The sequence below is a fragment of the Protopterus annectens genome, chromosome 6.part0 (genome assembly GCF_019279795.1).
Source record: "Protopterus annectens isolate FY-2018-M chromosome 6.part0, PAN1.0, whole genome shotgun sequence".
NCBI classification, from domain to species: Eukaryota; Metazoa; Chordata; order Ceratodontiformes; family Protopteridae; genus Protopterus; species Protopterus annectens.
This window is the reverse complement of record NC_056737.1, coordinates 1,672,568,000-1,672,591,154: the sequence shown is the minus strand read 5'-3', so window position 1 is coordinate 1,672,591,154 and position 23,155 is coordinate 1,672,568,000. Positions and strand designations below refer to the sequence as shown.

Here is a 23,155-nt window from a genome sequence, read left to right as displayed (position 1 = left end):
TCCTTATCCTTGTGTTTTTTTATGCATGCCGGTCGTTGGCTGCTATGATGGCATGACATAATTAAATTTCCTACCAAAGTAATGTTGTGCGAAGTCAAAACGGCATTTGATAGTTTGTTTATTAAACCTAGCACAAAACCGACAACCTGTGACGTCGTGGTCTGGGCCTAGGCAAGGAATACAATAGGAATGGAAGTCCTTATGATGTATTTACTTGCCACAAGAAATGTAATTGTTAATTTTTTCTGACATTGGACTGAGGCAAGAAAAGGTTCCCCAATGGGGTACTTAGCTTTATTGAAGACTTCAGACTGAAATTCGAATCGAAAAATCTCAGGTGTCGGCCGACCGGCACTTGCGAACTGCTTCTGCTTCGGGCACTGCGCGGCAAGAAAGACTGAATAAAATGGCGTTGGATGCCTCTGCAAAGAAATGGGGGATGGCGGGTGGGTAACCTGGACTGCAACAGTGAATACACTCGAACATCTACATTTATGGTAAGTGTACACAACTGTACTATGTTCTTCGTGTTTCATTGTTGCAGTCATTACCATTGGGTTTTATCCCAAAGCTAAGGTTGGGAGGCTGGAGCTAAATAGCATTAGGAGCTGCTATAAGGCCCTGCAGAACTGCAGTGGCAAAGCCTGCCCTGGATTTAGAGTAGAGTGGTAAATGATAGTGGTTTGTGAAGGTGTGCACTGAACTCCAAGTAGCAGCCTCTAAAATGTCTTTGGTTGGTACTCCCCTGAGGAAGGCTGCTGAAGTGGCTGCTGCTCTGGTTGAATGTGACCTAATGCCCTTAGGTACTGGCTTGCCATGTTGTGAATAGCAGAAACGAATGCAGTGGCCTATCCACTTTGAAATAGTCTGCTTTGAGATAGCCTTTCCTTGTTATCCTGTAGCATATGCCACTAGTAGTTGCTCTGTCTTTCTGAAAGCTTTGGTTCTGTTCAAATAGAAGCGTAGCTGTCTGTGTATGTCCAAAGAATGCAGAATTCTCTCCCACTTATTCTGTGGGTTTGGATAAAAGGTAGGCAGATGAATAGTTTGGTTAAGGGCCACACTGGACAGTACCTTAGGCATAAATGTCGGCTTTGTCCTCAGAGAAACCCTGTCTGGATAAAAAATGATAAGTGCCTGTAGCTCTGAGACTCGTCTTGCAGAAGTTATTGCAAAGAGCAGAGCTGTTTTCCAAGATAAAAACTTTATGTCAGCTGTAGCAGCTGGCTCAAAAGGAGGTAGGTTGAGTTTTTCCAAGGCATAATTGAGGTCCCATGCAGGCATTGGTGATCTCCTTGGAGGCCTTAAATTTTTTGCCCCTCTGAGGTACTGTCTTAATAAAGGATGAGAAAGGATTGGTGGCTCCGATTTGTAATGAGCCGAAATGGCAGAGGCATGAATTTTTATAGATGAAAAGGATAGGCCTTTGTCCAGCATCTCAGTCAAGTATTGCAAAATCTGAGAGATATTTGGAACAGTTGTGTCAATTCCTGGAGCCTGGTTCCAAGCACAGAATCTCTTCCATTTTCCAGCATAGGATTTTCTAGTACTAGACCTCCTGGCTTCCAAAATGACATCCATCACCGCTTTAGTGAGAGGTGTGTTTTGTATGACTACATTATCAGCCATGCTGCCAGATTTAAGGTCTTGAGTTGGCTGTGCAGGATCTGATTGTTCTGCTGGGACAGTAGATGAGGCACCGCGCGGCAAGAAAAACGGAGGAAAATGGCGTCGGCTGCATCTTTTCTACCCCTGGCGCACTGACGTCAGGGAAGAGGCGACAGCAACCGACGCCAGACCTAGACTTTGGAATTCAGGCCGACTGAGGGTAGCCTGCCAGCAGGATAACCCAATGGTAATGACTGCAACAGTGAAACACGAAGAACATCAGTATGAACATTATAGTGTTTATGGTAATTGGGGAGAAACAGCCAAGTAATAGGATACTGGAAAGGCATTTGGGGGGGGCTGTGTATGGATGGGGCCCATTTGACCATCATTTTGTGAGAGGGGAGGGGCGCCAAACTCAAAGACAGCCCTGGGCGGCACAAATTCTACCTAAGCCACTGGTACTGCTATAACAGTTCTTCAAGAAAATACAGGCTTCTGGCAATTAATCCACAAGTCAAGACAAAATCTGCACAACACAAGAGTGTCTTAGGCATATTTACTGCCAGAAAAAAAAAACAGTGCAGAAATACGGGCAATGACACTTTAACAAAGTGATATCAAAACATAACAGTTTAGACAGCTGAATGAACTGAATAAAATAAAAACTGTAAAGACCCTGAATCAAAGTAAATTTGAGATTGTTTTCCCTCAAGAAAAGCTAGCAAACAAAATGCCCATCTCAAAGATCAAGAAAGAAATGATGGAGGAAGGGCTCCATACATCCTTTTATAAAAGTACAGTTGTTGATACATGCAAATGTGCAACACAGAAAGAAAAGCTCCTTAAGGTGATGCTCTAGAAAAAGACCAAACAGATGTCACTGTGGCAAGAAGTGGGGGGGTTATACCAAGAGTTCAGAGAAAATATGCAAGCCTCCTGACTAAACTTTATTCTAACAAGATCTGTGCAGTTGCATTTTTTTCATCAAAACTATATGCATGTGAAACACCTTTATTAAAGTATTACTTACGACATAGGCAAACCTACTTTAACAGAAAAGTAAATGAACCATACTAACATTCTTTCCTTTTAAATATATTATATATCACATATCTTTTCTTTATAACTATCATCAGTCCAACACTACATAATTTGCTCAATTCCTGCTTTCCTTTAAACCTCATTCCTCCTCCTGAACATTATTCTGCATATATTATCAAAATTTCCATTTTTATTTGTAATATGACCCTTCCCTTTTCTGAAGATCCCTCTTCCAGCTTTTTTTCTCTCTTTTATAGTATTCAATACTTCAAATATAATTGGTTTAGACTTTGATTTCCATCTTCCACTAATTGCTTTTTTTTGCAGCCAACAGAATTAAACGTAATGCCTTACTAGGTGTAGGCATTTCAGATCCGGTGTCTCAGCTCAAAATAATCATTTCCTTAGTTACAACCATTTGCTCTCCCAATATTTCAGACAGAGTACGCTGTAGGGAATTTTTCTGCCAACTCATTACACTCCAGAAACATATGTTCTCAGTAACCTCTTTCTTTCCCTTCACAAATCCAACATTTGCCATCTGCCTGAGGAAATATTCTTTGAACTCTGTTTTTGGTATAAAAATAACTACGCAAACACTTCCAAGCAAAAATCCTAAACCTTCTGAACTTTGTTGCATATCTGGGATCCATATGTATGTTCTCCCCATTGATCCCTTGCAAACTGCTTTTCCAGTCTCTCTTCCCAATCATTTCTAACCTCCTCTCACTGGTTCTTATAGTTAAGACGCAATATTTTATATTAACTACTAGTCATCCCTTTTTCAACAGCAACTTCTATTCAGCAGTCAAATACAAACTATACCACAGCAGGTTTTTCACTTAGGATTTCGCTATTCTTTTCTCTTCGCCCATATAACAATATCAATCCCTGTTTGGAAGGCAGTCAATAGCATGCAGTTTAAAATGCCTTCTTTGCCTCATCCCACTCTATTACCTTTCTTTCTCTAGTTATTTACTCCTAATAACTTTGACAGTTTTCTCCAGTAAATTCCAACCTCTCTTGCCTATTTTCTGTACTCCTACTTGCAGTCAACCCTATCAGCAAAATCTCCTTTCTCCATTCTCATGTTGGCTTAGTTCTTTAAATATTTTTGCTACTTTTTACATGTAATATTTATTATGGTTGTTATTATTCTCCTTAAGGATATGCATTCAAAATCCTACTCTCTCTATATACTGTGAACTTTTCCCTGCTTCATCATCATCCCTTTCCACCCTGAATTATAACCTTTTGCTTGTGTTATACATATATAGAGAGATACGAGTATTAACTGTGTAGCTCTAATGTATCCCTAAACAATCCTGAACTTTTGGAAGGATCAGCTCATCCCACTTAACTCTTGCTTTCTTTCCCTCAAAGATAAATTCCTTCAACTCTATTAATTATTATCCACAACTTCTTGTCTGGTTGCTAAAAATATGGCTGGGGGGACTAAACATTTTCACTCCTTGTTTATGGATATGGATAGTAAGATAAATCAAGAGGCAGCACCATAAACAGCGAAGGAGACTTTATTCACATAAAACACAACCAGATATAAATAAGTGAGTGTTTCACGTTCTAAGAATGCTTCTTCAGACTTAATAATTTCATCAAAAAAACACAAGTTTAAACACATCCTAGTATTTCATTAAATGATTGTTCAGCCAATCACAGGGCTGTGTGGTTTTCAAAAATCTATTTCTTATTACATAGAATGCTTCTTCAAATTATAACCTTTCGGCTGTCTGTCTTAAGCAATTCCTTAACTTATTTATATATACATATGAATCATATAAACAATATAAGAACCAGACATTTCAAAAATCATCTATTATAATAGTATTTATAAAAAAAATGGTTAAAATCACTTGTCATAATTGACTATAAAAGCAATGCGTAAGAAATGTCACTAGATGGCAGTATACCCTCATCTTAAAATCACTTGCTATATAAAAGTATATAAAACTTTAGGAAATCCCAGTATCAAATAGATGATTATAAATATACTTAACAGTATAAAATGAAATGTCATGCTTCTACCTAGAGATATTCCATCAACCCCTACCAAATAGCTCAAGGGGGGTACATATAAATGTTATACCTCCAATACAACTTAACTGTTTAAGTATACTTCATATACATGTATGAGAAACAATATGATTTAGTATAGATTATTAACTAACTCTGTACATATGTGGAGAGCAAAAAGTAGTAAAAATACAATACGTGGTCGGGAAGTTAAACTCATAGAGAGTGCATTTCCTATATATAGAAGTTAATTCACAACAATATATTCAATAAATAAATGGTCTATCTGCTAGGAAAGGTTTCAGGGAAACTTTCTCATTCAATCCATGTCCTTTATCCGCTTCTAGCTTCAGAATCCATTTATTCGCTTCTTTTTCAGTACGATTCCTAATATTTCCTAGTCTGATGTTATTTGTTATCAGCTCTATTATTAAAAAGGCAAACGTATAGGTCAAATCATGATTTATGGTATACCTAGCTATACAACCCTTTCTACGTTTTATTGCCTTAGTCATTCTGTTAAATGTTTTTATGCTCTGGAATTATCGAAAATGAGTTGCTTAACAGCAATCTTTGTAAACTCATGCATATTATCCAGATACTTCCTAACTTCCTCTTTAGCACTCTGCAGTTGTGCCCTCTTTTTATTTTTTGAGATTCCCCTTAATCTGTGCCAAATGTAATTGTAAACTGAATGCCCCATTTGTTCTCATTCAAATACGTGACAAGCTTCTTGAGGTATATAATGTCAGACCTCCATACCAACCAGCAATCATCCAGATATCTCCTCCATATGTCAATCTCATCCATATATATATATATATATATATATATATATATATATATATATATATATATATATTATGGGCTCTGTCATAAATAATCTGTTCCTCGATGTAAGCCATAAAGAGATTGGCATAGATCGGAGCAAATAAGGCCCCCATTGCAGTGCCTTTAGTCTGTAAATAACAGTTGTTCCCGTAATATATAACATTTTTGGTTACTACATGCTCAGCCAAACAGAGCAAAAAGTGTATTGAAACCTGGTGGATATAATTCGGACTTGACTAACCAGTATTCTAAGGCATCTAAACCTGCCCAATGGGGGATGTTGGTATATAATGCAGAAACATCCAAAGTACACATATACCACCCTGTTTCTAACTGCATGTATGACATAATCCGAAAGAACTCCGTAGTGTCCTGTATTCTAGCTCTAACACATTTAAGCAAGAGTTTGAGATGTAATGTCAAGAACTGGGATAGTGATTCTGTGATTGAGCCTCTGCCTGAGACAATGGGTCTGCCAGGTGGGTTTTATAGATTTTTATGTATTTTGGGTAAAAAATATATATACTGACTACAAGGGTCAGATACTGTAAGATGATACCGAATATTGTCTGTTATGATTCCCTCCTCCCTAGCAGATTGCAAAAAATCATCTATATGCCTCTTGAAACCGGGTGTAGGGTCCAATACCATATGTGTATAATACTGATTATCTGACAATTGTCTCATAGCTTCAGAGTTGTATAGAGACCAATCTTGTACCACAATGGCTCTACCTTTATCTGCTGACAATATTACCAATTCCTTGTTAGCTGCCAATTCTCGTATCATGTCCATCTCCTTGTTGGACAAATTCTTGTGTTTTGCACAAATATCCCTAAAGTTAAAATGTAGATCTTTGAGAATGGAGTTGTAAAACATAGACAATGAAGTTTGATTCGTGATACCTGAAACTGGAGTTAGATTCTGAGTCAGGGGTTGTCTGAAAAAATAATTTCAAGTTTAGTAATCTACAAAAATCAAGGAAATCTTTAGCAAATGTTTCTTCAGGAACAAAAAAAACAGGTTTGAAGTTTAGGCCTTTATTCAATATTTTTACATGTGTAGGAGACAATTCAGTCGATGATATATTCAACACATTATTTCTGTACTATCAGCCTCAACAGATCTGCCATGCTGTCCACCCCTGTGTCCCCCCCCCCCATTTTCGCTTGACCCTAAAAGGGGTGGAAGAGTTCCTCCTTTTAGATACTGGTGAGTCGGAGGTGTGTTGTATATTGGACTCCAAAGTCATAGAGGATTCTTCCTCTGATTCATCACAACTGGATGGATTTGATTTTTTGAGGCTGGACTGGGGGTCTTTTCCTTTTCACTACCTTCCTATTAGAAGGGTCAAATCTGACATGTTTATTGGTTGAGAATGGATGCCCACCCTCGTAGTCAGTGAGATCTCGGTGGAACTTACTCATTTTTTTGTATTTCAATGTTTGCTCTAGAGTTAGGAAATCCTGCCCTAATTTCTTTAGGTTGTTTTGGTAACCCTCCTGTCCTTCAAATTTAACAATATCGTTGCACATATCAGTTATCTCCGAAATGTTCTTGTCAATGATCCTATCTTGATACGAGGCCAAAATCTTTACAAATTCCACTGATGTCTTGTGCTGTGCCGCGGCCCATTGTTCTAGCAAGATGGGGTCTGCCTTAGACAATAAAGGTCGTGTATGGACTCTAAGCCCTCTAAGTGATATATCTTTTGCTATATAAGCCTTAAAAAGTTTGGCATGCCACACATTGGCCCTTAGTGGCCTCATACTTTTGTTCAATTTGTGAAAAGCGACCTCACATCTGTTTGTTGTCAAAGTGGCTTCATTGCCATTATGTTCACCCTGATTGGTGAGGCCAAAAGCCGCTAGGTCATCTCTATCAGTTGAGAGGCCTTTCAATAAATCCATAGATTCAGCGATCGAGGGTACAAGAAAGGGGACATCGCTCATGGCAGACGTTGAGCTGCAAATCAGGATAGGGATACCCTACTCCAATACAGGGACAAAAAACAAAGTAACAATTCCCAAATCAGATTGGTGACCACTTATGGGAGAAACACTGATGTCCTCATCAACAGTGTCCGCAGACATTGGAATATCCTATTGGCTGATACCAAGCTTAGTACATTGGTAGATGATACATGTCATTTTTCCTTTAGAAGAGGGAAGAACATTGGTTCATTTTTGAATCATTATAAACTAGTGAATAGTTTTGATAACAGCTCTAAACAAATAACTTTGGAAGGTGGGCCCTTGCAGGGATGTTTTCCATGCAGACACTGCACCCATTGTAAGAATATGTCTAAGACAAAATAATTTACTAGTAAAAATATTGGACAAGTGTTCTCTATAAAGTTTTTTGCCAATTGCCAGTCTGAATGGGTGATTTACATGGCCTCCTGTAACTGTTCAGCCTTCTATGTGGGACAAACATCCAGGTGTGTCAAATTCAGAATATCAGAACACTTCAGTGATATTAGAACTGGTAAACAAACAAGTGCGCTTTATAAACATACACAAAAACACCCCAAAGCCACATTCAGATTTACAGTGATTGATATTATACAGGGAAACAAAATTAACAAATCAGGATGGCATCAGTTATTAAATAATATGGAGAAAAATGGATTATTAAATTGGGGGCCCCGTTTCCCCCAGGCTTGAATGAATATCTTTAATGAAGGATGCAATTTACCCCAGTTCACTTCAGGTGGTGCTATACTAATAGATATATATATATATATACATATATGCTTATATGCTCATTTAATTTAATGCACTGAAGAAGGCTTGACAGCCGAAACCAGTTTGCTTGCTTTATTCTTGGCTAAATGTCTTCCTAATAGATTATTTTGTGCTTGTCACTGTTTGCTGGCTCTACAGTTTTTGTTGGATTGTGATTTGATTTTGGAGCCGTGCAGCTACCATATGTGCACGGGCCTGCTCTTCTTGACATGATTACAATGTCCACATTTCACCATCTTGCCTTTGCTCACATTGGTTACATTAGTTTCAAGCACGTTTTTTATTGACTTGTCTTTCTTATATACTACTACCAGATAGTCACCTAATTTATTTTTAAGTTGTTGTTCCATGTTAAAAAGTACCCAGTTGTGATTTAAAATTTCTTTGATTTTACCAAAAAGTGGACTAAAAGTAAGAACCATAGAGTGTTGAAAAGAATTCTTGGTAATATGTGGTAGGTCTACCCTACCACTGCTATTGTTGATATGTTATGTACCCCCCCCCCTAATATGGGTAAAAAATGGTCTTGCTTTCTCTTTGTGATGACTTCCTGAAGTATGGGTTCTAGAAAGTGTATGGGATACCCTCTTCCTAGTAGCATATTCTCTAAAATTCCTATTTCCTGTAGAAAGAATTCCTCTTCGCTGACCAATAGGAAACAATGACAGGGAGGGTCCTTCTGACTTTTTCTTTAGAGTATTGAGAATTAATGTGGCAGCTTAAGTGCAATGCAACATACCCCCCTGGGCTTAATGAAACTGTTTCCATTTCTAGCTATCTCAAGTTAAAAGCTGAATTTCATATGTAAATAAAAATGTAATTTTATTAAGGACATTTTAAGCTAATAGATTGTGAAAGAATTAAGAGGTTATATATTGTTATTTATTTCTGAGAGTTTGATTATTAGCTTTGTACAGGTTTTTATATGTTTTATTATCCCAGTTTGCACAACACAGCTCTGTCTGTTCCAAAAGCTGCTTTCAATGTTATGTATAGAAAATGATGTTTTTCCTGCTGCTAGTATTATAGGGAATTTATCATTAATTTCAGTTTTTTTAACAATATGAACATACACCTTTTAAAATGAATTGTTTAATTAGTGTAAGTCGTGACAAAAGTGCATATTTAACAAGTGGTTCAGCGTGCTTTTTTGTATTCTGAAGAAGTCAGTGCTGACAGCTGACGAAAGCGCTTAATAAAGGTTTATGTCTGTGAGTCGTACTGCTTTCTTATTTTATTTATTCAGTTTATTGTTGTTTTGTTCATGTTCTTCATCTGAATTGATGTTTAAAGCTTCTTCCATTTTTTCTGCCTTTTATTATCTGAGTTGATATACTCCTTCAGTGTTTCATTTATTGTAATCAGCTCTGAGCACATTTGATTTATTTTTTTCCTCTAAGTTAATGGAAGCCATTTCTCATACCAAAGCTGGAACTTTTTTCCTGAACAGCTGCAGGATTCTTCAAAGTTGTTACTTTCTTTTCACCTTTTCTAGTCGATTTTCTTTCAGGCTATCTAAGGTGGTTCTTTGCTGGCATCCAGGCAGCATCCTTTCTTTGTGGGCAACATAAATGAGAACTTTCTTGTCATCAAAACAAGGGAGGCTAGATTTCTGCCAACAGAATACATGTTAAGAGAAGTGGTGAAGATATGGAACTCCACATCTTGGAATAAAAAACAAAGGGAAACAGAGAGGGTGTTTGTACTGCAAGAGTGCTCTAATCATTTATTGTTATGGTAAGATTACTTGCACAATAGTAGCCTAAGCTACATGGAGCAAATACCAAAGCTTAGACAGAAAGGGATGAAGAAGAAGAAAGATCAAAGTCCAGGAGCCCCTAGAGTACAGTCCTAGCAAGCCTGTCTCTAGCTCTAGAAAAACATTCAATGTTGTCATGCTTTGTAAAAGTATGTACAGAAAACCAAGCTGCTGCCTCTAGAATATTTCTGGAGTCCAGCCCTTTTAAAAATTATTGCCCTGGTAGCTCTGACCTTGCCTAGTTGTAACTTGCCATGACATGAAAAGCACACTTTTAAGACACTCCCTCTTCTCAACAGCAAGGTTTAAAGTAAAAGAGGCTGTTGTAGGATCCTCTGCATACGTCTGTGAGTAGTTCATCTTATTCCCCCCCTCAGAATTCTTCTCTCTGTGGAAATGTAAGAATCATAAGCGCATTTAGAGGTGCCTACATGTTTTGCTAGAATCTCCCACATGAATAATGGAGATGGTGCAGATGGCCACTAGACACACACAATGTAGATGGTGCAAATTCCTCACCATACCCCTTCCCTCAATTACCAGAAATTCAAGGAAATCTTTCAAATAATGAGGTGGAAGGTTATATAACCCACAGACCTGTGACATCTTCACAAAGGATCTTACAGGGGGCTTTTTGATACCCCTGGTGACAAGATGGTGTCTTTTGTTGTCAGGATCACATAGCATGAACCCAGTGTTGTGGCTCCTTGCTCTGTGGATACCAGACAAGTTCCTTGGGTCTGCTAAAAATTGCTTTTTCTGGGTGAGTGCTCAATTAATAGATTATGTTTTGTAGCAGCCCTTGGGAAGGCGTCGTTATGCAGGGTTTACTGTCCACCCTTGAGATGTAGAGTCTAGGCTGACAGGTTTGGGACATGGGTTTATGTGCTCTCCACCTTTACTTTGAGGAAGCTAAACTGTTTATCGTGTATGTTGTATTTCCAACTTGCTGATGAGATGTCCAAGTTGATGAAAAAGTTGCTGGACAGAGAGCCTAAGACCCATATGTACTCGCAGGTGGCAACTGTGTCTTCCATATCAAATCCTGTGCCTGGCACTTAATTCTACGGAAATTGCAACTAGGGCAGCAGGCACCAGTATAGCTGTTTTCGGGAGGGATACCTAAGTGTCCATCCTTGATGCCCTGTGTGATGTATCCACTTTATTAAGAAAAGATTGTAGAATATAGAAAAAGAGGATAAATCTCTTACTGTTGGTATGAAATTTCAGACTCCACAAATCCTCTTCTCTAACATGTAGAACAGTCTGCTCATTTGTGCCATGTGTCTAGCAGCAAGGAATTTGAAAAAGTGGTAACGTCCAGAGTGAAAGTCCTTAAGAATACACCTTCCTACACTGCATTTAAATCCATTCTTAAAAATATTGCTGTTCAAAGAAGTTTCTTGTATTTTCTTGAAAAAACAAAATACCCCGCACCTTCTACTCACCTCCTTCAATTACTGTTCCACTGCCTTCTTTTCTTTTTTCAGTAAGCATTCATTCTACTGTATCTGTTGTGTGCCCAGTTATGTTCCCCTTCTCCATTTTCTCACCCTTACCTTTCTCCCTCCTTATTTTCTTCCCTTTTCCCTCTTCCTTTCTTATCCCCCCCCTCTTTTCTGCCTTTCTTATTCCTTTACATGCATCTTTCTACACTTCTGTAATTGTACATATTTATAGGATTCTAGGGAGTTTCAAGGCAGATTAGTCTTGTGCTCATCAGCTCCTTGCCAATACCCACCCTCAGGCAGTATACCTTTTCTCAAGGAGGGTTTGACTAGTTAGTCTTGAGTTAAATTTGAAGGACCCCATCCAGCCATTCAGGTTCTGTTGAAAGTATAGTAATATTATTGAAGTGTTTAACTTGCAGGGGCAACTTATTTCGGAGACGGGTGAGGCTATGTATAATGAACTCTTTCTTCATTATGTTTTGTTTGTTTGCTGGTTCTAGCATCTATTGCTAGCACAGGGACTTTAAGACTGAAATCTTACCTATGTAGGAACCTCTGGGGCTTCTGTAGTTTGATATGTCAGGTGAGGTACATCTTGAAGGGGACACTGAACACTGTAATTCATGCAATCATTGTTGAATATAAAAGAACAATGTCTTTAAGTCTAGATGATATATCCTTAGCTATTAGTTATGCTAATGAGAAGGATTTTCTACCTACATTTGCCACATTATGATTGAAGTATAGAGAACTGTCATCTCTGGTACCTAATTACATTTTTATTTGGGAAATCCAACATGGCTGTACATTGAGTAAAAACTTAACTCTAGCTCTCCAGGTGTGAAAACAGAAACTCAACAGAGAAGGACAGTAGACTTTTGTGTTTATGGGTGAATTTCAGTAACTGGCTAGTAAGTGTACTACCTGGATGGCAGGAAAAAAGTACAGAGCACCTGTAAAAAAATTAGCTACAAAAAGTGAGGAAGAAACACTGACTAGGGAAAGCTCTGCAGCCATGCTGCAAAAAGCAATGCCACCTTCAGACATGATTTGCAGTGATTTACAGGAAGATATAAGACAACTGCATACAGACCTGGTTAAAATAAAACACTGATGGAGTATGTCAGCAGAAACAGCAAATGGCTGGAAAAATGCAAGAACCTTTAAACAGATATACAGATGAGGTGATGTTTTTCTTTTGGCTTTTCCCGGTTAGGGCTCGCCACAGCAGAACTCAGGTCCACTAATGATTGGCAGTCGATTTTTATGGTGCCAGCTCAACGACCAACCTTCAAGAAAGGCACACCCATTCATGTATGTCATTCGAACAACACTCGACCATGGGGAGGACATGCAAACACCACACAGAAGGCGCTCCAGCCGAGAATCGAATGGGATAACCTCTTGCTGTGTGGCAACAATGCTACCACACTGCACCACCATGGCTTCCATTCAGATGAGGTAATAAAGCTGCAAAAACCAGAGGTTGAAATGAAGAAAAGCCTGGATGAATATGAGACTGCTCAGGAAGACGTGTTTCAAAAAATAATAGAACTGTAGGATGGAGCACATAGAGAAACCTGAGGTTTTCAGTTATACCAGAAAAGCTGGAAGGAACAGACATTAATTTTTATGAAAGCACAAATAATCAACTAAACTGTTATTCCACAGCAGGAGTTGTTAATTGAAAGGGTACATCATGTGTATGCTCCAAACCTGGCTATGAGAAAGCAACCTAGACCTTTAATAGTAAAGATGCAGTCATACCAGCAGAAGGAATTGATTCTGACAAAATTGTGCCAGAAGGACAAATACTAAAAGTGGGAGACAGCAGAGTGTTTGTGGAAAATGATTACTTATTGTACACTAGGCAGAAAAAAGAGTAAATTCATTCCACTGCTCAGGGAATGTTGAGACACAGGTGTGAGATTCAAACTGCTGTACCCAGCTATCTTCAAGGTATTCTTCCCTTTTTTGATGAAGTACGTGCTAACGAGGAAATACAAAAGTTAGTCCAACAAAAGGTGATCTGTGAAACAGAAGGGGATTCTGCTGCTTGTTCTTCTGGTAATAAATACCACAGATAGACTGTACACATGAAACCTTTTCCACCGTTTCAATGGAAACATTTGGAGAGAAGGAAGGGAGCAAGAGAGTTGACTAGAAGAATCAAGAATACATTGGAAATGAATCAGAGACAGGATTTGGGAGATGGAGATGAACAGTTATAAAAGCAGTAACTTAATATGAGATTACAGTGCAATAATTATATTTGTGAAATATGACAAAACAGGAAAATCTGGAAATATTGGACTTTTTCAGAATTTGTTGGACATGTGGGGGACTCTAAAGTATATGCCCTATCATCATGTTTACATCATGTTTAGAAATGCTTTGGGGAGGGAAAGATAAGGGAGAAAGTAAATTGTAAGTAAAGAAACTGTTTTTCTTAATAGTACTACTTTTGTGGTATATGTTTTTTTTTGCATGCTATAAAATAGAGTTTCCTCAGTTATTTTTAAGTGTAATGGGATGTCAATAGGTGCTGCTTTTCTTTTTCTCAATTCTTTCTCCCTTCTCTCTCTTCTTCTTCAATTATAAGAAATGTTGGCATGCAATGATTAAAAAAGCCTGGTTAAAAGGGCATGACAAAGGAAAAAATAGTGTGCTTTTTCCTCATTCTTGCATGGGGAATAACCGGATTAAAGACCTTAGACTGATTTAGTAACGCGTTTTAAGAGGAAGCAAGTAAATGAAAATATTGACTATTATGAGGCTTTTATCTAGCAAACTAATGTATGGTTATTAGCAATTCTTTATTTGGCCTTCATGTCTCCATGGAAAGAGTCTGATAAAGAGAAATTGACTGTCTGATTCTCATGTCTCCATGGAGACAATCTGATAAAGAAAAAGTGGGTACAGTATGGTGGAGAGTGATTGGCTGAGGAAAAAAAACAGAAAAGAGAAACTGGCTAGGAGATAATGTTTTCTGAAAAGATTCAGGGGTTTTCCCAACTGGGAGAGCTGTAAAGATAAGACACAACCATTTAGCACTTAGCAGAAGCACAGGCTGTACCATGCTTCTTAGCATGGATAACCTTTCTTTTAGGTTAACTCAAAACTGTGAGTGTGGCTGTCAGTTTGGGACATTTGTTACTATTAGGAGGGTGAAGTTTCAATATTTGAAGTTATATATAGTTTTGTGTGTTAGTATTAAATTAACAGGTTCCGGGGGGGGGGGGTATTGGTATTTTTTGAGGGCTTTCAATAAAACAAAGTTTTGTAAGATGTGACATAAGCTCAAATGGTTATGACAAGTAACAACTATATAAAAAAGTTCAACCTGCCAAACAATGTATGCATGTAACACAAAAGCTGTAACTAGACATTTAACAAAAAGAGTGTTATACATAAAAAGTGGGAATAATAACTTTGTAATGATGCTTTCTAGGAATCGTGAACTATATTGAAAATGTAGAGTGCAAATAGCTGTGTTACATTTGGAAAGAACTAAACATGTGAATTTGATAAAGAAAGGTTTTCAGGATGGTTATTCAGTGGAATATCTGGGACAAAGGAAAAGAGGGTAACTTACATTAGTTGTAAAAGGTACTCCAATAGTGATAGAAGAGGATAAAAAAAGATAATAGCAAATTTGTAGTGCAAATGGAGTACTGGCAAGGGAGGAGGATTCCACTAGCATGTATTTATATTTCAACTAAACTACTATAATGGAGCTTAAGAAAATTCCGGGAGGAATAATCAGTTTTCATCAAGGAATATTACTTATAGGTGGGGACTGGAATTTAACTTGCAGCAGTGAAGAAGTGTCTGAGAGGCCAAGAAGGGAAAGTATAACAAAGAAGGGTAGATTTTTGAAGAAATTTATGAAAATATTTAGCATGGAAGATGTGAATTCAGTAAAACGAGTTCGGAGCGAATTTACACATTATTCCCCAAAATCTAAAAACTGGGCTAGGCTAGACAGAATTTACATTTCACAGGAACATGTACACTTAATTGAAGGCCTTGATATGCAACCAATAACTATTTCAGATCTTGTGCCAATGATAACTAAAATAAAAACACAGGATAGTGAAATAAAAATGAGACACTGACTCTTCCCCACCTGTCTCTTGAAAAGAGAGGAATTTAAGGAATGGGTAGTGGAGATTATTCAGGAGCTATTCGAGAGGACAGAAATTACTTCTGAAAATATAGCTAGGGAGTGGGATAAAATTAAGGTGGAGTTTAAAAACAGGGTGGAAATAAAAGAAAGGGAGCTATGGTTAAGAAGTAACAAAAATTATTTAGAGGGACTGACAAATGTTAAAGTATTGCAGAATAGGGGGAATCTGACAGAACAAGAAGAAGATCAACTGCAGAATGCCAAGCAGAAAATAAGGGATTACCTCAACAATATAATAGAAAGATTACTGTTAAGCAACTTTTTGATAATAACACTAGAGCACAAAAACTTTAAGCACAATGACTCAGACAATAGAAAGTAGAAAGGGCTATCGCCAAGCTTAGGGAGCCTATAACATGGAAGGTAACAAGATCCTGTAGAGGTAGTAGACATATTTTGGAAATTCTATGGAATTCTATGAGAACACATGGTTTCACAGTATAATGAGTTGGAAGATTTTAAAAATTCCCTACAGAGTATTCTAGTCAAAAATATTGGACGAGAAAAAAGGTGTAACTAAGGAAATTATTTTTTGAGCTGGGATATAAGATCTGAATTGCCTAGACATAGTACGGCCTTGTTAAGTTTAGTTCTGGTGATTGCCAAAGAAAAGCAATTATTAGAAAATGGAAATCAGAGTCTAAACCAAATGTACTAGAAGTAGTAAATACAGTAACATAAAAGAACTGGAAGTGGGATTTTTAGAAAAAGGTAGTAGCAAATTGCATAGAAACAATGGAAAAAGAGGGAACAATACATGCAAAATAATGCTGTGGAGGAGGAGGAGTGAGGTTTAAAGGGAGGGAGGAAGTGATCAATTTATGTAATGTTGAATTGATGATAAATTTACAAAAGAATAAATGTGATGCATAATGTTTGCAACTGGGAATATGCTAATATGGTTTGTTTTGTTATGTAAATGTATTTTGCCTATGTCTTAAGTGTCAATTCAATAAAGCTGTTAAAAATAAAAAAAATAGTATACTGTCTTTGAAAAATGGCTGAAATAATGACTCACCCACACATGCACATTTCACCACACTGCCCATTTTGTGACTAAGCCATACCTGTTCTGCTGTGATCAATCCACCTTTCGACTCTGGTGTTAACTGAAGAGGGAGGTGCTGACAAAGAAGCCCCAAAAGCATGGATATTTCTTTCATGCTCCGCCAGCAGCAGACAAGCACCATCTGTGCTGTTACAGCATACATCTGACCTTCCTTCTCTAAAACAGAAAATATACAGCAAACAGTAAATATGAAAAATATGGCAAATATACACTACTTGCACAACTCAAGTCCATTAAGGAGACAATCTGCAAACATCAGGGACAGTATCTAGTTAGGAAAAAATAACAGGCTTTACATGACAGCAAGTTCAAATAAGGGAGAAATCAAAAAAAAAAAAAGATAAAACTGGTATGGCTACAGAAAAATGATACACACTTTTTAAACACTGTTTTACATGAAACCAGAACAGAAAATACTAACATTTGGGAAACATTACAAAAGCAAAGGAAAATTCGCCATAAAAGAATGCCTTGCTGGGTTCAGAGTATATTTTTAGAATAGAATAATTATTATTGATTCAAACTAAGCTCTTCTGTAACATGCCTTTCTCAAATGTTATCATCAGTTATTACAATCTACTTACGTCAGCATGAGTGGTCAGACAAGTGTTCTATCACTAAATACATTTCCAAATATGAAACAGAAAAGGAAACACAACAATGATGTATTAAATACCCTAAAGGGAACATTAAAAAGTATAATATTAAAGATATGAAATAAACCTTGTTAAGTACCCAGACATCTGCAATACTTCAGGGAATATATTCAGAGGGGTCTTTGTAGTTTAGTAGGTCATCCTCAACTTTATATTCAGAGGGGTCTTTGTAGTTTAGTAGGTCATCCTCAACTTTAATTAAAAAACTCTGGTCTGCAGCCCTTGTGCACCATGAATAAAGATGATACTATAATGTATAAGGATTCAAACTTTATGTGAGTGCCTGCCATATCCATGATGTGCAGTCACATATGGCACTTAAACTCTCAAAATCTCCTGCACAGGGCATGCATACCACCTGAGAGCTGAGGTTAAACACACACAAGCACCCAAGATATGACAGATATGCAAGTACTTACCATATCAGCAGACCATTTACAAGGCTCCTATTTTTTTCTCCAAAGGAACCTCTCAATGGTTACTTCTTTTTTTACTAGAAGCACCTCTGCTACTTCGGTTGTCTGACCCCTTTTCCCTCACATGCCACTGCATTCAAGTTGGTATAAGAGGGTATAAACCCAGTACCAGGGTCTCCAATTCCTGGTCACCATCAAACATAGGGAATCACATTTGAAAGGAAACAGAAAAGGGATATATAACTACAAAGATGTAGAAGCTACAGTTGGAAGCTCTTCGGCTTGTTGCAGATACCAACTAATCATATTTAGAACAGGAGAGAGAGAAACTGTACCTACTACAGAAAGTCCACTCAAAGATCTGATACAGACCGTACTTGTGTGTCTCTTAAATCTTACTCCGAAAGATTCTCTGCAATAGACTGACTGTTCGGTAGCATCTGTAGCAGTACTCTCATAGTACAAAAGGTAAGAATGCAGAGGAGCCACCAGGAAAGGTATCTTGCGTGCCCAGCTAGAATAGGGTCTCCTCATTACTGCCAAACCATAAAGAAGAAACAAGCTGCTCTTCATGCCAAATCCAATCAAATCTTGAGACTTATCATCCTGGCCCAACAAACAGAATACCATGCTCATTATTAACTAAAACAAGACAGCTTCCTATAAATAAAAGATCCATTCTACCCCTAGCATTGCTAACCACAACTGACTATACCAGGAGACTTTCAACTTTTTTGCTAGCATACACCCAAAAAAGACCTCAAAACAAAACCTTGGGTCCTAAACCTCCATTTCCATTCACTAACCATATTCCATACAACAGACCAAAGATTTTCAATACAGACCCCACAAACCTGGGAACCACAACTGGCAAGCATGAGGGCTATCACCTTCATCAACAATTTGGAAAAGAACTCAAGAAATTCCCATTTACAAAAGCTTTATGCAAATACAAATATCTATTAAATTCACATTCATAAAGCATACACCAGAAGAAGATATCTTAAGTGCAATTACTAGGAAAACATTTGCTAAGGGTCAGTTAGCATACTAGTGGCATTAAATGATCCATTTGGATAGTCTACTTGTCAACTACATTATCTAGCATAAAGATGGCAAACAATCACTCTGTATGAACTTATGGGGTCTATGAATGTAGAACCACACAGTGATAGTTAACATCAAAGGTATGGAGAACACACCAGCACCATGATAAATAGGGAGAAAGATGACCTGGGTTCCATCAGAACTGTGAATGATGGAGGAGCCAGCACAGGATGATGGGAATGAGTACACTGGCTCACCCATCCTGAGGGAGGAAGGCAGTACAACAGCAATAGAAGAAGTGTCCAGCATGCACCAGTGATCAGAGACATGTGCAAGCTGGTGACACTAGTCTCTACTGCACACGTGGATGTTTTATATATATATATATATATATATATATATATATATATATATATATATATGCTGAGGAAGGTGCCGAAGGCAGCCAAATTAAGGCAGATTAACACATCTACCACTGGGACTGGGGATTAGGGAATATCAGAAATATCCCTGAGCTCTGCATCATAAACTATGAGGCCCCATGTGGTGGGGTTGTCTGATAGTTCTGTGGTCTGGGAATAATTAGGTGCTGTCCTTATGTCCTTAAAAGCCATTGGCCTCAGCAAGAGGGGAATGAAATCAGACCCTCAGGCTGATGCAACAAGGAAATGCCTTATCCTTAGAGCAAAGCTAATTGGAAGACACCCCTTTTATGACAGCCTTGATAATGTTCCCTCTTGCTGGCTGAGTAATCTGCCTTAACTGTGTAATGACCATTAGGAACAAAGTATTCTATGAAAAAATCTTCAAGTCTGCAAAGTAAACAGGCTCAAAACGAGGATGGAAGAGAATATCAGAAGAAATTCATGCCCCAAGGATGCCAGCTTTCTACAAAGAAGGATGGAGAGACTTCTTCAGTACCTGCTTAATTAGCTAAAACTGAGACAGATGATTGCCTTCCTTGATATTGTGATACACTTGGATGGCACAAAAATGCTGTTGACCATGGAATGCTTGAGGCCTAGTTTGGACAAGTGCTTGAGGTAAGACAACAGGCCTGCAAATTCACCAACTAAGAAGGAAAATAAGTCTCAACCCAAATAAGGAACAAGTTCACCACACACACACACACACACACACACACACACACACACACACACACACACACACACACACACACACACACACCATGGGGAACGTTTCATGGTCAGCAATGGAACTTCTGAAATCTCATCCAAAAGATCTTGTTGATTCAATCAAGTATGTAGTTACCATGCCTTCTGATCTTTAAGAGGTTTCCTGCATTGGGTAACTCGCAGAATTTCTTTCTTCTCCTCATATCCTTAGCTCAGCACAACTCTTTTCTCTTACTGCCTTTGTCAGTGGCACATAAATCTCCAGGTATTACATGGCAGGCTAAGAGAGCATCCTCACTCTAACTTCCATCCACTGAGACGACAAAACTTCCATGAAAGAAAAGCAAAAACATGCAAGACTGTAAAAACTGAGATTTTTATCTGTCTAGAAGGATGATTCACAAGTAATACATGCAGATTAATGGAGTTAGATTATTTACATGTACACTCTATAATCCATATATACCACTCTCTTTTAAACGGCAAAATAAATATACATACATGGTTCCCCTGCATTTCACTGAACATACATACATATCTGCTCAAATACTGAAAATTATATACATTTTGACAAAGATTTAATAAATTGTTTTGTTGAACGTGGTTACCCACTGGCTACAGTTAGGCAGACCAGTAGGGAGGTACAATCACATCCAAGAAGTGAGCTTCTGAAAAACTGAAGGGATGGCCTTTACTCAGATAAAATCAGATTTACTGTTACCTATGGCAGAAATACTCATAGATATTTCAATTTGGTACAGCAACATTGGAACATCCTTTTGACAGAAGACAGATTATGTGGGTTATTAGGTCAAAGATGTTAATTTTCTTTTCAGAAAGGAAAAACTTTAAGTAGTTATTTTAGCCATTACAAACATTTTTTTCCCTTCAACAAATTCTGTGCAAACTAGTTATTTGTCCAACAAAAGGATTTTCAAGTAGATTTTCTGTTAGAATGGCTTGTAATTGTAACAGTGATTGGGCTGTTTATTTGGCAATATGCTCTTGCACAGCTTTTTATGTTGGTCAGACTTCCAGACCATTAAAGTTTCAGATATCAGAACACGGTGGTGCAGCAGTAGCGTTGTTGACTCACAGCAAGAGGTTCTCCCGTTCGATTCTCAGCTGGAGTGCGGAGTCTGCATGTGCTCCACGCAGTTGGGTGGGAGTTCAAAAGACATGCGTAAATGGGTGTGCCTTCGTTGAAGGCTGAACGTCGAGATGGCACCTCGGTGTTCATGAAAATCTACTGCCAATCATTAGCTGACCGGCGTTCAACTGTGGTGACCCCTAACTGGGAAAAGCCGAAAGACAACAACAAGAAGTAAATATTCAGCTAATGCTTTATATAAACATACCATCATGCATAAGACAGCTACGATTAAATTTATTGTTATTGATAGAGTGCTGGGACACAGATCAATGAAAATTGGTTGGCATAATGTACTAAACAGAAAAGAAAAATCTTGGATTGTGAAATTGGGGGGACAGTTTTCACCTGGTCTTAATGAACATTTGTAATACTTGTTTAATGGGGTTTAATTATTCCATTACATTTGGATACATAAGGTGAGGTATGTACTGATGGTGTTTTACACTGAAAAAGGCCGAAACCGGTCTGATTTTTGTACATTAAAAGATGTCTGCTCCACTTGAGTGCTGGCTATTTGTCTTTTTATGTTTTTCTTTTTTCTTGATGGTATGGCATGTCGATACGGGTAAGTGCGGTGGGGGGGGGCATGTATGCGAGTTACACATAGGTTTGGGGATGAGTGAAGAATGGCTATGTGTTTGTGGATTTTAGGAGAAGGGTAAGGGTTGAGTCAGGGGATATACACACACACACACATATATATATATATATATATATATATATATATATATATATATATATATATATATATATATATATATATAGTGTTGTTCGCGTGTGAGTCTGTCTTGTATAGTGGGAGTGTAGTAGTGTTATAGGAAGGTTTTAATGACATGAGTGTTAGGGGAAGGAGCAGCATTAATGTTAGGGTTAGCACTCATTATTAAGGTGGTACAGGAGGGCACACGATTCAAACATCAAAAGCTGCTAATGAATTTTTACTCAGGGCTTCAGTGGTGAGAGAGGTCTTCTATGCTCCGAAGACAGATTCTTTTTTCTCTAGTTACCCTCTGAACATCACACCTCCCCGCTGGCTGCAATGGTGAATTATGTGCCTCCTCCTCAGGGACAACAGTCTTATGATCCCTTCCTTACCCTATGTCTGAGGGTCAAACATGCTATGGGCAAGTATACAAGCACATATGTATGTGTGTATATAAACCAATATTTATCTCTCTGTGAATATATATATAAAACATAAACAAAGATAAGCATTTGGAGTTTTTCTCCACGGGCCAAATAAATACATGTATATGTATACAAGCATGTAATGACGCACACACACACCCACACATACACATATATTCACTTCACTGAAATGAAATTACTAGGACGACTTCACTGAAAGCTCACTTCATAGAAAAAGTACAGTTTTGTACCTACCATAAATGTAGATGTTCGAAGATCCACATTGCTGCAGATATCTATACCAAGCGATTGCAGCCCCCCAAACATCTCCAACGCCCAAGTGAGAACTGCTCTCTCCAAAGCAAAAAACACAGCATCCATGGGACCTGATGGTGTCCCCGGCTGTGTGCTCCACGAACTCAATGAGGAATTAAACCCACAGCTAGGACAGCTGTTTAATCATAGTCTTACCTCTGGACGCACTCAGGAGTGGCGCACTGCAACTGTGGTCCCACTTCACAAAGGCGGTGCCTCCACCGACCCTGGAAATTACCGGCCCATTAGCTTGACAAGCCTTATCTGCAAAGCCATGGAGAGGATCATAATGGACCTCATAAATAAAGACATAGGGAATTTGCAGACTTTGGATCCATCCCAGTTTGGCTTTGTCAAAGGCAGATCATGCCTTCTAAACTTGGTTGATTTTTTGAAACAGTCACCAAAGCCATTGATGAGGAAAGGCAGTCCATACAGCCTACCTCGATCTGGCGAAGGCCTTCGATACAATACCCCACTCGGGTATCATTGTAAGCTCATCAGCTTAAATGTTAACCCATACATCACAAGATGGGTTGCAAACTGGCTGAGTGACAGAACCCACAGGGTCA

The 23,155-nt window shown here is 38.2% G+C and overlaps 1 protein-coding gene across 1 annotated transcript in view; it reads right to left on the bottom strand.

The window, feature by feature from the left end:
* THADA (THADA armadillo repeat containing) overlaps positions 1–23,155 on the bottom strand; it is a 3,943,996-nt gene that overhangs the window by 3,149,428 nt on the left and 771,413 nt on the right. Inside the window, exon 21 of the mRNA XM_044073699.1 lies at positions 16,731–16,888. Coding sequence (XP_043929634.1) covers positions 16,731–16,888 — 158 coding nt within the window. The remainder of the gene's footprint in view (positions 1–16,730; positions 16,889–23,155) is intronic.